The 15,283-nt window shown below is 41.4% G+C and overlaps 1 protein-coding gene across 1 annotated transcript in view; it reads right to left on the bottom strand.

The window, feature by feature from the left end:
- Window positions 1–1,134: 1,134 nt before the first annotated feature.
- The window catches only part of grapa (GRB2 related adaptor protein a), a 28,194-nt gene continuing 14,045 nt past the window's right edge, over window positions 1,135–15,283 (bottom strand). Inside the window, exons 4-5 of the mRNA XM_061089936.1 lie at window positions 10,882–11,050; window positions 1,135–2,091 (exon numbers count right to left, since the gene is read on the bottom strand). Coding sequence (XP_060945919.1) covers window positions 1,906–2,091; window positions 10,882–11,050 — 355 coding nt within the window. The 3' untranslated portion in view covers window positions 1,135–1,905. The remainder of the gene's footprint in view (window positions 2,092–10,881; window positions 11,051–15,283) is intronic.

Here is a 15,283-nt window from a genome sequence, read left to right as displayed (position 1 = left end):
GTCGAGACAAGGTGCTAACGTCCATAATGAAATACATTGAAGGCGTGTCAGCAGTTGAAGTGCTGTTCAGTCTCACACACACATGAACCCACTCAGACCCAATATATCATGATGGTTATAAGGAGTAATGACAATGAGATCTCCACTGGTATGCTCACACTGGTCATGACACTAATGACCTTGTTAATACAGTATTAAAAGTAAACCAGTGGCCAACAATTTGTTTGTACAGCGGCATGTAATGATTATCTTCATCAATTCAGCTGCTATTAGTGTTAGCGTTATTTCAATTAATCATTTAGTCCCAAGCTATTTATATAAACATGGATGCAGGGACTAGAAAAACAAGAACCACTCTTATTTGACAAACATCTCTCATGATTAATCAAAAATTTAAATAGTTGTAGGGCTGGTTGATAAAAAAATGTAAATAAGTATCGCTATATGATTTTCATGAATAGCAATTTGACAAAAGTTCAATATATATGTCGCTGTGTCGACTCAGGAGCAAAAATCTGTCTTTAAACGTAAAACATTGACATTCATCATGATTCATTTAGTTCTGTGACAATAAAATATACAATTGTTTCACTTCATTATTCTATCGCAGCTGATGAAATAAAAGAAAAGGAAGGAGGCAATTCAGAGATCTGGAACCAAGGCGTAGATAAAACGTTAATACTAATCGTCAGGCGCATGAAATTTATGTACTGATCTGACCACGTCTTTAAACTATAATGCGTTCCCAAATTAATAATTCAATATAACATGGATTTAAATGTTACTGACCAATAATGTCCACGGGTCACATTCTAAGAGATAAATGCATCACTTTATTGAAATGATTTGTCATTACAGGTTAAGGAAGACCGGTCCTTGTTCTCACTGTTCACCACGTAAAATGTGCTTCTCTTCATCAACTTGCTGCAACAGGAACAAAAGCTTTGTACAATGTTTAATTCTCACTTGTAATATATGTTTTTCTAAGATTTCACGTGAATAAGAATAAATACATAGAAACAAATGGTCCATAAGTTGAGATGAGCCTTTTACATTTTAAGCTATGTTTGTATATGTATAAAACAAAGCAGTGTTTTGGGGAGTGAACATCTCTCACACACACACGCGCACACGCACACACACACACACACACACACTCATGCACACATATTCTTATTGTCACCCAACAAACATACACTTAAATAAAGTTTACATGTACTCAGGCCCCCATTTTAAACCCAGATCCTCTCCTCACACACACACACATCAGTCCAGGGGAAGAAGAGGAATCAGTTTCCACCGAGTCTTCACTAACTCTCACATTTATTCAGAACACAATAACTCTCCATGTGTGTCTCGGCCCAGCTCCCCGGATCTCCTTGTGGGAATGGCTGCAAGGTGCCGGAGCAAATCCTGACTCATCTGCAGCAGAGGAAGCCTTGACCCTCCTCCGCTCGCTCCTGTGGGTCCCACACACTCCCTCCATTCCTTTTCATCGGGTTAGTGTGTGTGCATGTTCCTTTATTTAGTCTGCACCAGTGCTGATAAGCTGTAATAAATGATTATGTCTAGGTGTGTGTGTGTGTGTGTGTGTGTGTGTTAGTCTGTGAATTCTCCACAGTGTATATGTCCAAATCTGGAATTTCCTTATGATTACAGAGAAGTGGGGGTCGTGGGATCGGGTGAAAGCAATTGATGCGGCTGTGGCAACCGATTGGACGAGGCTTGTGACATCACAGGAAATTGGAGGAGTCAGTAACATAAGAGCAGTTCAGCTTCATCTCGTCGGTCGTCCGCTCCAGAAAATGAATTGGCTGAGTGCAGAGCGGGGGGGCAGTGTGAGGGGCGGGACGGCTCAATCGAGGAACCTTCGGTGTTGGCTCTGCGTTTGATTGATGCGTCAGTTCATTGGCACTGGTAAATAGGCTGGACGTACTCCGGTGGGAAGTAGCCCACGTGCCCATGGCAACGGCCCCTCCAGCGCAGCGAATCGGAGCAGTCGATGAGTTCGATGACGTCGCCGCGCAGGAAGCGTAGCTGCGATGGGTGGTGGGGGGCGAAGTCGAAGAGGGCGTGGCCGTGATGGGGACGCTGTGGAAGAGAAGGAGACAAACAGGGAAAGTTAATATAAAGTCGTCTCTGAGCCAAACTCTTTAATCCTTGCACGAAATTGAACCCCATTTTTGATCCTGTTTCTGTTTTTCCAGCTGAGCCACTCATCCCCTTTCTATCTACTAGTTTTAAATGTTAATGCTTTGTGGCGGAGACACTATCACCCGGTCTTTGTATCTGTAGTGAAGAGTGAAAATAACTTTTCCATTAACAAAAGCCCTCAATGCCGTCCTGTGCTCTTCTTTCAAAGAAGAAAAACCCTCCGCTTCTGATATAATGTTTGCGTTACCGTCAAAGAAACCGCCATTGTCCCTAATGAACTGCCAAAAACTGGTAATTAAAGTGATGCACCACTTAATTCAAAACGCCTCCTGTGTTATACAAGACCAACATGACACAACATGCAAAACGTCTTGTGACTCAACACAGAAACATGTTTGCACATCAGCAAGAAAATTGAATAATAACTATGTAATAACTGTAAAACGTTGTAGTATATTATTATACATTATGTTTTGTAGTAATTAGCTGGAACTTAACATGATTTGTCCGCACTGCATCTTCCTCTACTGCAGGTCATCATTCTGCCATCTCACCTTAAACTACGCGATCGGTGCCTGTCAGTTAGAAGTTAAATAGTTAATTGTTTAAATCAATTTAATGAAAACAAAGATGTTAAGAAACTGAGAGAGGGGGAGAGAAAAATATTTTTATTTGTGTGGAGGAGGCGGAAATAAAAAAGACTGACGCATGAGCTGACTCCCTGGTGTATGAGAGAGTTCATAGAGACCATAAAGTTGGGTCCACTTTATAAAGTACGTAATCTATGATTCATTAAAGCACAGTATATTTTCTATTCATCATTTTCATTAAATATTAATGAAGTAATAAAAAATGTTCCTTCATAAAAACAGTTTTTGTTGCCTCAGGGACATTTGAAACACAAATATGTGTTTCCCTGTGCAAATATTGACACAGTGAATTTAACAAAGAGATGTGAAAACTGTGAATGCCATAAGTTTAACTCCACTTTTGACATGATGTTAAGGAAAAGGTATTTTAGATCTCTGCTGCACTTTGGGCTTTAAGCTTGAAATCAGGGTATGAAGCAAAACAAGAAAACATTTATATCTTCATGTCATATGTAAATCAGGCTCAACAGCTTCGTTCATTATTGGCTTTGAATGAAGTACATACACACACACACGCTGCTACTAAAAACAGATCTGTGTTAAACTCTGACCCACAGATGATCAGCTTTTCTTCAAGATCACATAAAGTCGTTTTTTTTTCTCCTGCACCGATAACTGACCTCCTCTAATCTCCGTCGACTCTTTCTAATAAATCCCGAAGCCTCTGCCGTTCGAGCACGGCTCAGCGTATTGTCCTCAAACTTGGCAGCTGTGGGACATCACCCGTGACTATGAGGATCGGGTGAGATCACAGAGACGTGACAACTGCTCATCCCAGCAAAAACTCACAGTGGACAATATACATCCGGGGTTCCTTAGCAACAATCCCCCGATTTTGAAAAATATCCTGATGAGCAGTTGATGAGAAATACAGAAAGACATAAAGACAGACAGTACGATGTGTGTGATCTGTGTTGCAATCCTGGCTTAATTATTTTGAGTCTTTTAGACCGAGGCCCAGTTTAATGGCTTCCAGTCAGAGGCAGGAACAGGCAGGAACATGTAAACGCCCAAAGCAGACGGCAGGATTAGAAAACAAGACAGACAAACATAATCTAACAATCTAAAAAAAATCCTCCCGGCCTTATCCTGTTTTGTGTTACTGATCTCGTCTAGACTTCTCTGTTGTGTGTGAGTGTTTGGGTGTGAGCGAGCGTATGTGTGTGTGCAATCCTGTGACCTTTGTGTATATATGAATGTGTGTGACAACACAGGAAGAAGCCATTCACTTTTCACTGCCAACTTGTAAACTGCGGTTTGGAAGGAGCAGTGTAGGGTCGCTCTATATCAGCTGTGCTCGGCTGCCCTGTGATCAGCTCCAGACCCAGAGTGAGAGCTCCGTGACATCAGCAGGCTACAGCGCTGTAATTGATTTGTCTCCACACACACACACACACACACACACAAACACACACACACACACACACACACACACACACACACACACACACACACACACACACACACACACACACACACACACACACTGGGCTTTTAAAGCTTCTGTTTCCACTTCCCCTCAGAAAAGAGGGCAACGTTTTTCAGCCTTCTTATTTGATTTTAGCTTAGAGACATGAGCACATTGGGGATATTGCTGGTTGGAGAAGTGACAAAAAAAAAAAAAAAAAGACAGAATTATTTCCCGGTCCTGCCATGGTGAGATAAGAAGTGATCTCGGGCCATGTAATGAGCTGATGTGGAATTAGCTTGGAGAGACGAGCCGCACAATGGCCGAGACAACACAAGAAAGAAACAGCAAAACATCTAAGAGGCCATTGCAACAAACATCTGAGAAGCTTTTGCAACATGGATTACACACATAGATTAGACCAGATTTGTGGAATAATCAACCCAATGAATGATTCTAGTTATCACAAGTTCTTTTTAACCCTGTTTTCATACAGTCGATTAATAATCTAAAGGTCTAAAGGGAGCGATGTAAGAACTGGCTTTTTCTTGTCCTCCTGTGCTTTTAGTGTCACCGACTAAAACCTGCACCGGTATGTTGGTACAATATTAGTATTTAATATTTAATGTGTTTACTATATATATATGTTTGAGGGATAGCATACACAGCGAGGACACAGAGGCTGGGAGGAAAGCTGCTGAAGGAATTGGCAGAATGTTGACAGGGATAGAAAAGGTTGAATGTTTCCGATTAGATTATCTGTCTGACATAATAATCCAGGTTAATGGAGCCTTTAACGCACAATATGACCCTAAATCTAAACAATAAAAAGGACTTGATGTTGTGAAGCAGCGTGGCATCATGGGAGTTGCTTCCTTCATCGCTCTACTTGACCATGTTCACGAATCAGGTCATGTATTAAAGTTTTATTCACGTTTACGACATAAACAACAATGAAAACACACGATCCATTATGAGGAGCCACCGGCCGATTGGCTAACTGGCTAGTTGTGTATTTGTCCTTGGTCACATGTCGTTTGCAGTGTAAGTTACAGTAGAGATGAACAAGTAAGGCAGATATGACGGAAATGTCCTGTTACCCTGTATAAAATTGTGTATTTCTTTGAGTTTTGAATTTTGCATAAGGAAGGTACACACCTCAATAAAAACCTAGTTGTTTTTAGACTTTCTATTAACGAATTGTAAGATAATATTTCTTAAATTGGACAAAATGGTTTGGAGCCATAATGCAGTGAGGGATCCGAGCATTGTTGATGCTGACGGCCTCGATAAAGCCCGACAGAAACAAAGACCAGGTGAGGATGACTTTCTATAAAATGATAAGTGAATCGTCGCTTTGTTTCAAAGACCCCCGGCTTGGATTAAAGATGAACATGATACGCTTCAACATCTAGGAAGATACCGAAGAAAAGGTACGATGGAGTTTACGATCTTTGTTCTGCTGCAAGATAAAAAAAAAACAAAAACAGGCTGCCGGGAAAGCTGAAGAAAATAGTTCAAGAAAAGTTTTTTTATTGTAATTTGACATGATTTAATGCTGAGATCCAAAATAATAACAATAGTAATAAATCGTATTGTGCATTAAATAAATCAGTTCATTGGCAGACAGTGGATCTGCATCTACAGAATGCTTGTTGCTGGATCACTGCCTATTTTCATTCTAAATATAGATAATGGAAAATATGACCGACCCTTTGAGACTCTAATTAAAACAGTTACAGACGGTAAAGTAAACAAGAACGCACGAACCTAAAGGTATGACTCATCTGCCGTGATCCGATGTGGACGGACAGATTCTGTTTCTGAGGCTACAGCACAGCGTAGGTAAACACTGCACCTTCAGCACGGCACGTTGGGCCGAGGGGCTCGTTGTCAGATTATCTGCTGCTCGTGACGAAGCAACACAGTGACCTGCAGTTCAAGACCAGTCACAACCAATGAGTCCGTGTTAGAATGATACATGGCCTACTGTATGTGACCAGCGAAAAGCAACCGTGGTACGCTCACTACATAATCATTTGGAACAAAGCACATCTAGAGGCCAATTTGAGAATCATCTTTCATCCTTTTCAGTTTCCTGCCACAGTTTCGAAATGAACCGAGACATTTTTCAGACACAACATCAGAGATCTCGAACTCGTGCAACTCTATTTGCAGTCAATAAAGATTTTACCGTCCACGCGGACAGTCAGACCTCATAGCTTCCGCTGCAGTTGCGCTCCCGTCCACAAGGGTCATGCAATACAGTTCTGGCTCTCACGCTGAACTTCTCCTTCACTCTCAAGTCTGTGTAACAAGGAAAGTTAAGAAATCCCGGATCCGCTTATTTATTTGCATCTGCTAATTTAAATGGGTTCTTCCAAGGGCCATGTTCAAACGTTTTATGGAAATCAGCTCAGTTGTTTTTGCATAATCCGGCTTAATGAAAAACAAACGCAGATGAAAACCTGCTTGGCGGTAGGAGCTAAATATGTAGCTACTGAGGTCTGAAAGATGTTAAATGAACTGTATTCATGCATCTTTTTCTGTATTCTCAGTTGTTGAATCCAAGTTTAGTGTTTCCAGCTCAGTGAAGGAAGCACAATACATTTGTAAAATTATACAGTCATGTATGTAAACACAGCACCTACAGCACACAAGGCTTATTACATCTAAACATAATGGAAAACAACAAGGTGACCTCTGACCTCATCCCTCTGACCTGAGGCAGGATGTTATAGAATAAACCATCGTCATTAACCTTGAGTCCTCATGTTAACGATGTGACTTTACTTCTGACCGGTGGCAAACCTCAGGATATGATATCGAGTCAAATTAACCCTGGGAATTAAAACTAAAGGTTGGACATAAAGTTCCACATTGCACCTGATACTGCAATTCATACTTTTTATCTATCGGTCAGAAACGTATCCAGCTCATTTCAGCGTGTGACTCAGCCCATTCCGTGTCCTGTCTTGTGTCGTTAATAGAGCAGTAACTGCCTGAAGAATCAGGCCGAGATGATTACTCATTTAATCATTCAACAGAAAAAACTAATCGGCAGCTTCTTTGATAATTAGCTCATTGTTTGAGTCACTTTTCAAGTACAACGGCCAGAACATCAAGTCCCAGCTTCTCACACGTGAGGCTGGTTTGTCTGTTTTTTGTGTCATTGTAAAATCCTTTCGATTTTCATAGTTATCAATGAGTTGAGATCTTTTTTAAGCTATAAATCGATTAATTGTCGGTTTTAAGTCAACAAACTAATTTATCCAGACTCATATGAGGTCACCGTGACCTTTGGCCTCTGGAATCTACTTAAATAAATAAGCATGAACATCTACTTAATGTCTTCAATCTATTTTACAATAGCAATAATAGCTATAACCATTAAACATCCACTGTAGGTGTTGTCCCAGGAAACAGAAACATTACTTGAACTGGGTTTGTCTGTGGTTCCACTAACAACAGAAGTTCATTTTGACAATGACAGAATGACGGTTGGGAATATGCAGGTGTAAGGGTCAATTATCTTTCTTCTAACTTTCATCACAACACCCTGAAGCCAAATGCACGGCATCGGTTGCACCTGCTCTGGCTGCAATCTGTTTTAGAGGACTGAGGTGCACCGTTCTCCAGAAAGTTACTGAGAGAAAAATGTGGTAAAGTTTTAAAGTTGTGAGGCCGGATGTTGCGAAACAACGGCGACATTTGTGAGATGCTGCTCTGCGAAACAACAGAACTATTTTTAGGATCAAAACCTGTCATCTTCATCTGAGAGGCAGCGTCTGCAGCAGGTGAAATACAGCAGCGGCAGCAGACATCATCTGCTTTTAGAAGCTTTAGAAATTAGTTGATAAAAGAGAAAGCGCTCGCTCCATCTGAAGGTCCAGATATATATATTGAAGTTAAGCTCACACATCACAGAGATCAATACACGTGGATCATCTTCAAAAGAGCAGAAGCTTCAGACAGTCTTACCGACTCAACACTTTTCATATCAGATGATTAAGGGCTGCGTATGGTCATGAACTTATATGACTTCAGTGATATAGCGCTTGATATTTTATTCTTTTTAGAAATTCAGAAAAAAAACGTAATTATCTGTTTTCCTTGGTGTGTGTGTGTGTGTGTGTGTGTGTGTGTGTGTGTGTGTGTGTGTGTGTGTGTGTGTGTGTGTGTGTGTGTGTGTGTGTATGTGTGTCACCAGGATTACACAAAACTACAGAACCAATTTTACTTGGTTGAAGGGTGGGGAATGATCAAAGGGGGAACAGTTTAAATATTGACTTTGATTTAGGGGTCGATCTATGAATCCTTTTTCACTTAACAGCCCTTTAAATTCAACCAAGCTCCACCAAACTGGACTCACTAATAGAAAGAGTTCCCTTAATATGCCTTATTTGAACTTATCCATGCATTATTCCTTGGGAAAGTGTTGAAAATTATCAAAAAATGTTAAAGAAATACATTTAATATTTAGTTTTATAAAGATTTTTTTTACATTTAATCCAATTTGCTGTTCAAACTACATCTTTGGAAACTGACTGGACTAGATTGCAACAATCTTTCCCATAAGGAAATACAGACAAAGCTTTTTTTGTTGCTCACATTAGTGGTCGAAATCATCGCATTAACCTAAATTAATACGAAGGCCTGCCCACAGAGGTCATGTGAGATTTCGACAATCCCCATTAAACATGTTTAGTCGTCACCACAAATAATGAGCTGTGTCACCTCTGAGTCATTCGGCCTAATCGTATCTGGATCCTTGTCGCATCCACTTAATCCTTGACTTGGAGGGACTTTCCGAATGAGATGAAGATAAAGATAAAGTGCGGTGACTTCATTACTGGGCAAACTGTCAGGAAGACTAGTCAAACGTGTATAGTCAATATGGTTCGCATCAGTGCTATGTTGTTATAGCTCTTGTGCGAGAATGATTAGGAACGAACATCTGTTGTGGTTAAGGTTAGTTTGTTCAGTTAATTTGAATTCACCCTCCCTGCTGTGCATCAAATAGCATTACACTGTCGGCCTGCTCCCAGGTGCCAGGATGCAGAAGTGAGTGCGTTGTGATGAGTATTAGAACGCGGCCGCTGCTACAGCGATAAGAGCCAGGGTCACCTCAGGATCACTGTGGATCAAACCCCCCCCCGCGGCAACCGGGCTCGCCTGAGGGCGTCCTGCCTGTGCCACTCCCCAGGAATAGTTCTGGTGCTATGTGATCCTGTCAGCGTAATGAGTTCACAATAACGACGACAGCATCATGGGAACCACCTGTCAACTGCACTTTCTCTCACCGAACCTGAGAGAAAACATTGTGAAAAGTTTGGGAAACGCCCTGAATGACAAGTTCTCCCTAATTGTCTACTTAGAACTGCAATGATTTATATCTCATTCAAATGGGAGTAAAATCCTGAGAGCTTGACCTATGCAGGGAAACTGGACTAATACAAAACTTAAGTACTGCTCGGTCCAGACTTATACGAAGGGACTAAATCCTGAGTGAGGTAAATAATTGCCTTTAAAATCAGTTTTCCCGAGCGCTGCAGTGCTCCCTCCCTTTGGCTCCCGGCCCAAGATGACTGATTTGGTTCGGCTGCTAACCGGCGGCTCCCCTGTGATCTTTCATTACGAGCTGCACCTCTATCTCAAGCCCTGCTGCCAGGGCCACAAATCTCACCACCGTATAGACTGTTCCCATAGCTGTCAGCTGTTATAAAGAAAAAGAAAAATCTATATATATATCTATATCTATACGTATGATTTGGAGTCACTGCAAAATGAAATATGAACTCCCGGGACCATTTTATGTTTGTCCTGACAGTCTGGATTTTAACATTAGATGGAAAAATAGATTTCATTCGGGAAAATGTAGTTTCACTGGCAGCATGTGGAAGAGGGGGATGCAAGAGATGAAGGATGACAGGAGATTTAAAATGACACTGCAAGATAAAATAGTGGTAAATAATTTATAAAGACACATGTGAGTTCAAAGTCGGACAAAAGGATGTTCAGAGAAGTTTTGTCAAGAGGCTCAACAGAATCTCTAGAAACCAATCGGGTGATATTCATGTGTTGAACTCATGAAGCCAAAACAGCCGAGGACAACACATTTTGTTTTATCCACAGTCCTGCATTATTCTGTCTCCTCGATGGAAAGGGTTCTGATTATTACTGGATCCTGTTCTGTTCCTTATTTCTTCTTTTTTTTTTAAACAAGACGCCCCCTGTTGAACTCTGTCAAGGACGGAATCACAGGATCAAACTGTTTCTTATAACACATATAAATACTAATTTCTTTTTACATGAAAACATGTTTATTTTGTTCTTATCAATCAATATCTTTTTAATTCTCAACATTAATAAAGTACAATCATTTTATAATGAAAAAAACTCACACATCTCTTGTGTGATTGTTAATCTCCCACACACAATATGACTCAGTCACATGAAAGTTACAGGAAGGACTTGAATTTGAAAATAGTTGTGTAACTTTTTACTTTTAAAGTGAATATCGTTTCACTCTATTACTGAATTTAATTAATAAATGTTGTAAATGCACATTTGACATTTTTAAAAGTGGTCTAATTTGCTTTGGTCGCTATATTTGAAAATATAAATGTTTGCTGAACTGAATTAAAAAAAGAAAGAAACAAAGCTCACCCTGGCGAATTGCTCGGGGTCTCTCAGAAAGACGTTCCTCTCCTTAGCGATGCTGTTGCTATGGTAGAACTCCACCAGCTCGTTGAGCGAGGAGAAGAGCTCGTCCCACACGTAGTACTGACCACTGCGATCCTGCAGCACCTTGAAATGCTGGACGTGGTCGCCATAGCTGCAAAACAAATGAGCAGAGAGAAAGAGAGAATTTCACAACAGCCTTTCATCCCAAAATCCTGTTGTGCTCCCTCGTATATCTTCAGTGGGTTCAAGGAGGGTTATGGGTGCTACAGTGTTTGGCTTCCCTGCGTCAGAGACTTGTTTGAGGAGCTCAGTGTCGCTGCAGTTGGACTAAAAACTAAAAATGGATGTGACATGTGTCCGAGTCCTAAAGTGTGTATGAAGATGGATGAGTGGACGAATGAGGCCGAAATGTCCCAGATGCCAACGCTGCCACCTGCAGCCCAAGATGTAATTTGGAGCCAGAGCCCTGTGACGGGACACGTCCTTGACCAACCAATCGTGAGTCAGTCCCAGAGGTCAATCGGGACATTTCACTCCCATTTTTTACAGCATCGAATAACTGATAAAACCAAACTTACTGGAGAAATGAACATTTGAAGAAACAGACAGAAACCATTTTTGAGAGACATTCTTTTGACTTGTACTTTGTCCCATCTGCTCACAAGGAGGAGGCAGGGTTTAAGGCCTGAACGCTTTTGGGGACCTGTCATGTCGTCCATCTTTATGGTCTGAGCGTGTTCCTACCACATTGTATTCGAGTGGCAACGGTGAAGAGTCCAACAGATCTTGGTCGAGTCGAACATGTCTTCACTTCACAAACTGCTCTTTGCATCCGAACCATTAGTAACTGGTTTGGGTTGATAACAACAGTCTTGGCTTTTACTCCTCTCACCCCCCCTCCACCCACCACCACTTTAACGCCACAGCTGTCAGCTGTCAGGGCTGGCATGCATTCTGTGTCGTCCTTTTCATTTTCATGGTCCGATAAAACTCCCCAGAAAAGCCCACGGGTGTTGCCTGTATTTCCTCTTTTAATTAATTTTCATTTGCGTTCATGTTCGTCCAGGCAAAGATGAAACGACACAAAAAACACAGCCGTTATATTTGTTAAGAAAAAGCAACACGCTGAAAATCAAAATCAATATAATTAGTAGAGATTGGAGGCGGTTAGCAGTCATGCTGTTTATTCTGGTGCGTGTGAGTCATATGTTGGAAGTGAAATGTTGACAGTCACATTTACAAAGGCTTCTATGTGGGTTGTGGATTCGGCAAAGCAAAGCAGACGATGTTGGACAAATGTATGTAAAGAAAACCCCAGAACATATTGTTGCACCAATTAAAGACAATAATTGTGTGTATGCCACAAACCGAAATAGCCATTGTGTTGAGGTGTGCGTGCCTCGTTGTTGTGAGTAAAGTTTGCCTTGTGTTTTTTGGCAGTCACACCTGCTCCTCTATCCGGCTCTGTGTTGGTTGCTAAGTAACTTGTAAGCTTATCTTTAGAAATCTGGACATCTCACCAGGATCATGTTATATAACCGCATCATCATCATAAGCAGCGGAAGTCAGTGCAACTCCCCCATGTTTCTAAACACATCACAGAGTAGGTGTGTGTGTGTGTGTCAGGCCTGTGTTAATGACGCTTTAAGCCTTTGTTTGGAAAACAGTGTCAATATCCTCTTTTTTTGTCTTTCACTGTAATATCCGATGTAGCAGCTTCCTCCTATAAATGTTGTTGCTGTGGATCCATCACAATTTGGCCTTTGAGCTTCACCAGGCTCCTCCTGGATCGAGGCCAAGCGGCTGGCACTGTCCCAAGCTTTAGAGAAAGTGAATGAGCGTCGGCTTGTCTCCCTCGCCCAGGAGCTCTCTCTTTCTCTTATTCAGAGACAAGCAGGACCGACTCCCTGATGACTGGATGGCATTCAGCTCCACCTCCACCCTGCCCTTCTGTCTCGGCCTCCTCCCTTTCACCCTGCGTGCCCTCGTTTCCCCTCTTCTCACCCTCGGCCATGCAGTCTCTGAAAAATGATGAAACTGCAGCGTTCGTTCAGTTCAAAAGATTTTCTCTGACTTGTTTTTGGAATTGACACTGTACCAGCCTTTGTAGTCTTTGAACATGAAGTCGTTATGTGTGAGCAGCAGTGCTATCTGTCAGTCTTTCTTTTCCTCTGCGGTGCCTCTGGGTTCTTATTTCTCTCTCTGTGTTGCTCACTCTTCTTTATTATGGGACTTCTATCTAACTATTCCCTCCATATCGCAGTTCCTCTTGTTATCTGCTCCGCTGTGTCTCTGCTGCTTCTCTCGATTCCTCCTCCGCTGACTCACACATGCAACTGAATCTCCATTACCCCTGGCTGTGGGGTCCCCTCTCTGCTGCACCCTACTGGTGGGGCTGTGTTACTGCCACAAGCTGTGCACCTGTACAGCTGTTTGGTCTGTGAGGGTTTATGAAGACAAAGGCTGTGTCAGGTAAAGAATAAGAGTTTAGAGATTAAAGACAGGGTGCGGAGTAGACAGGGCAAGAGCTTGTCCTTGAGGGGATTCTCAAATATTGTAAAACAGCCTCATCATCAAATACTTATAGGGATGGGAGACAAAACGTCATTGTTCACCACATCTCGTTTAGGTTCCTTGCAGCTGTTATGCAACACGCAGCATGCCTCGTCTCGCATTTTTGTTTGTTTTCGAGTCCGTTTTGAAATACAAAAGATCTCCGCTTAAAATTTAATGCCCTAGCAGAAAGGGCTTGGAAACAGAAAAATGCAATCATCCAGCGTCACGGCAGAGATTTCATCCAGTGGTTGTCTCCACACCCACATAGGGATATGTCAAATGAGACAAAGTAGGTCTTTAGAGGCTATGTCACAGGAGAGAAAAGGCAGTGGTGAAATAAATCCACTGGAAATATACAGGAGCAAGAACGGCACTTGGGGAGTAGACGCTCTCCACTAAGGTTGGACACATTTCTCTTATTATATATATATGAAGCACAAATATGACATTAGCATATATAAATAAATACAGTTTGCGATGAAAAGGGCAATTTCTGTTATTATTTTTTATTCTTTTACTCATTAAATTATAAATTTATAAATGTACTCACTCATTTATTTCTAAATTCGGACATTTATTAATGATCACAACCATTAAGCCTGCCTAATTAACATACAGACACATCAATTAATTAATGTAGGAATAAAGCAATGAATGAATACATGTAGAAAGAAAAAAAGAAAAGAATATGTTCTCATTGCAAACCACAAAAATGTATTATTATATATTTATGTCTGCATTTTTGTTTCATAGACTCAACTCACGGCTGGGTATTTTTATCAAGACCTCAACATTATTTCTAGGGAATTTAATGAAAATGTTGACGTAAAAGTCCCTATTTCGCAATGTAAAGAGGTTAATGGGTTATTCTTGGCCCATAGTCCACTTTCATAATCCTGCTGACAGACACGCAAACAGTAATGACAACAAATTTATAGTATTATTTTTTAGCACTGGCTTCATGTGGTAAAAAGCATGAAGCCAGTCTTTAAATACATAAAACAAATATTTAATGACACCAGTAAAGCTTCCGAGCCAACATAATCTCTCATGTTGAATTTTCTCAGCTCTGCGTGTTGTGTCAGTTCAGCGACGCCTCTGCACGTTGAAGAAATCAAACCACAGGTCAGTGATCTCATTGTGGTGAGCGCAGACTCTCAGTTTGTAAAAAAAGTGAAGAAATAGAGAAAGGAAAAGGAGAAGGAGAGAAAGTAGATTAAGTGTTGTAGCTGACAAAGGTTTTATTACCCAGAGACATTAGAGAACTGGTGTGCTATAACAAGACAGACAGCATCTGTCTCAGCTTCATCACACACACACACACACACACACACACACACACACACACACACACTCTCTCTCCAAGTGCCCTCTCATCTCCCTGATCCAGTGTAATTAAGGCCCACAGCGATAGAGAGATTATGTGATTTTTCCACGTAGAACGAATCGACAGAGAGATTACGAGAGAACAAGGCTGAGAAAGATTGAAAAAAGGGGAGAAAATGAAATAGATGCGGAGATAGAAAACACAGCAAGAGAGATACTGTAGATGAGGACAGAAGTTTTTGCTGTGTGCCAGCACAATTCAAAAGGCACGGAGGTCATCCGTCCATCGTCGTCACTCCACTTCCTCCATCAATCTATTCTCACTTCCTCGTTCTGACTGTCTCTCTCTCTGCCGACCCCCGGCCCGTCGAATCTGCGGTTCAGTTTCCAAACCTGCACAAATGTCTGCATTTAACTGTGTGTTTCTGTGTGTGTGTGTGTGTGTGTGTGTGTGTGTAACTGGTGGTCGTGTCAAGACGCTATCATTCTGCTTCGCTGCAAT

This window comes from Limanda limanda, chromosome 17 (genome assembly GCF_963576545.1).
Source record: "Limanda limanda chromosome 17, fLimLim1.1, whole genome shotgun sequence".
NCBI classification, from domain to species: Eukaryota; Metazoa; Chordata; class Actinopteri; order Pleuronectiformes; family Pleuronectidae; genus Limanda; species Limanda limanda.
The sequence above is the reverse complement of the archived record's forward strand: the minus strand, read 5'-3'. Positions and strand labels throughout refer to the sequence as shown.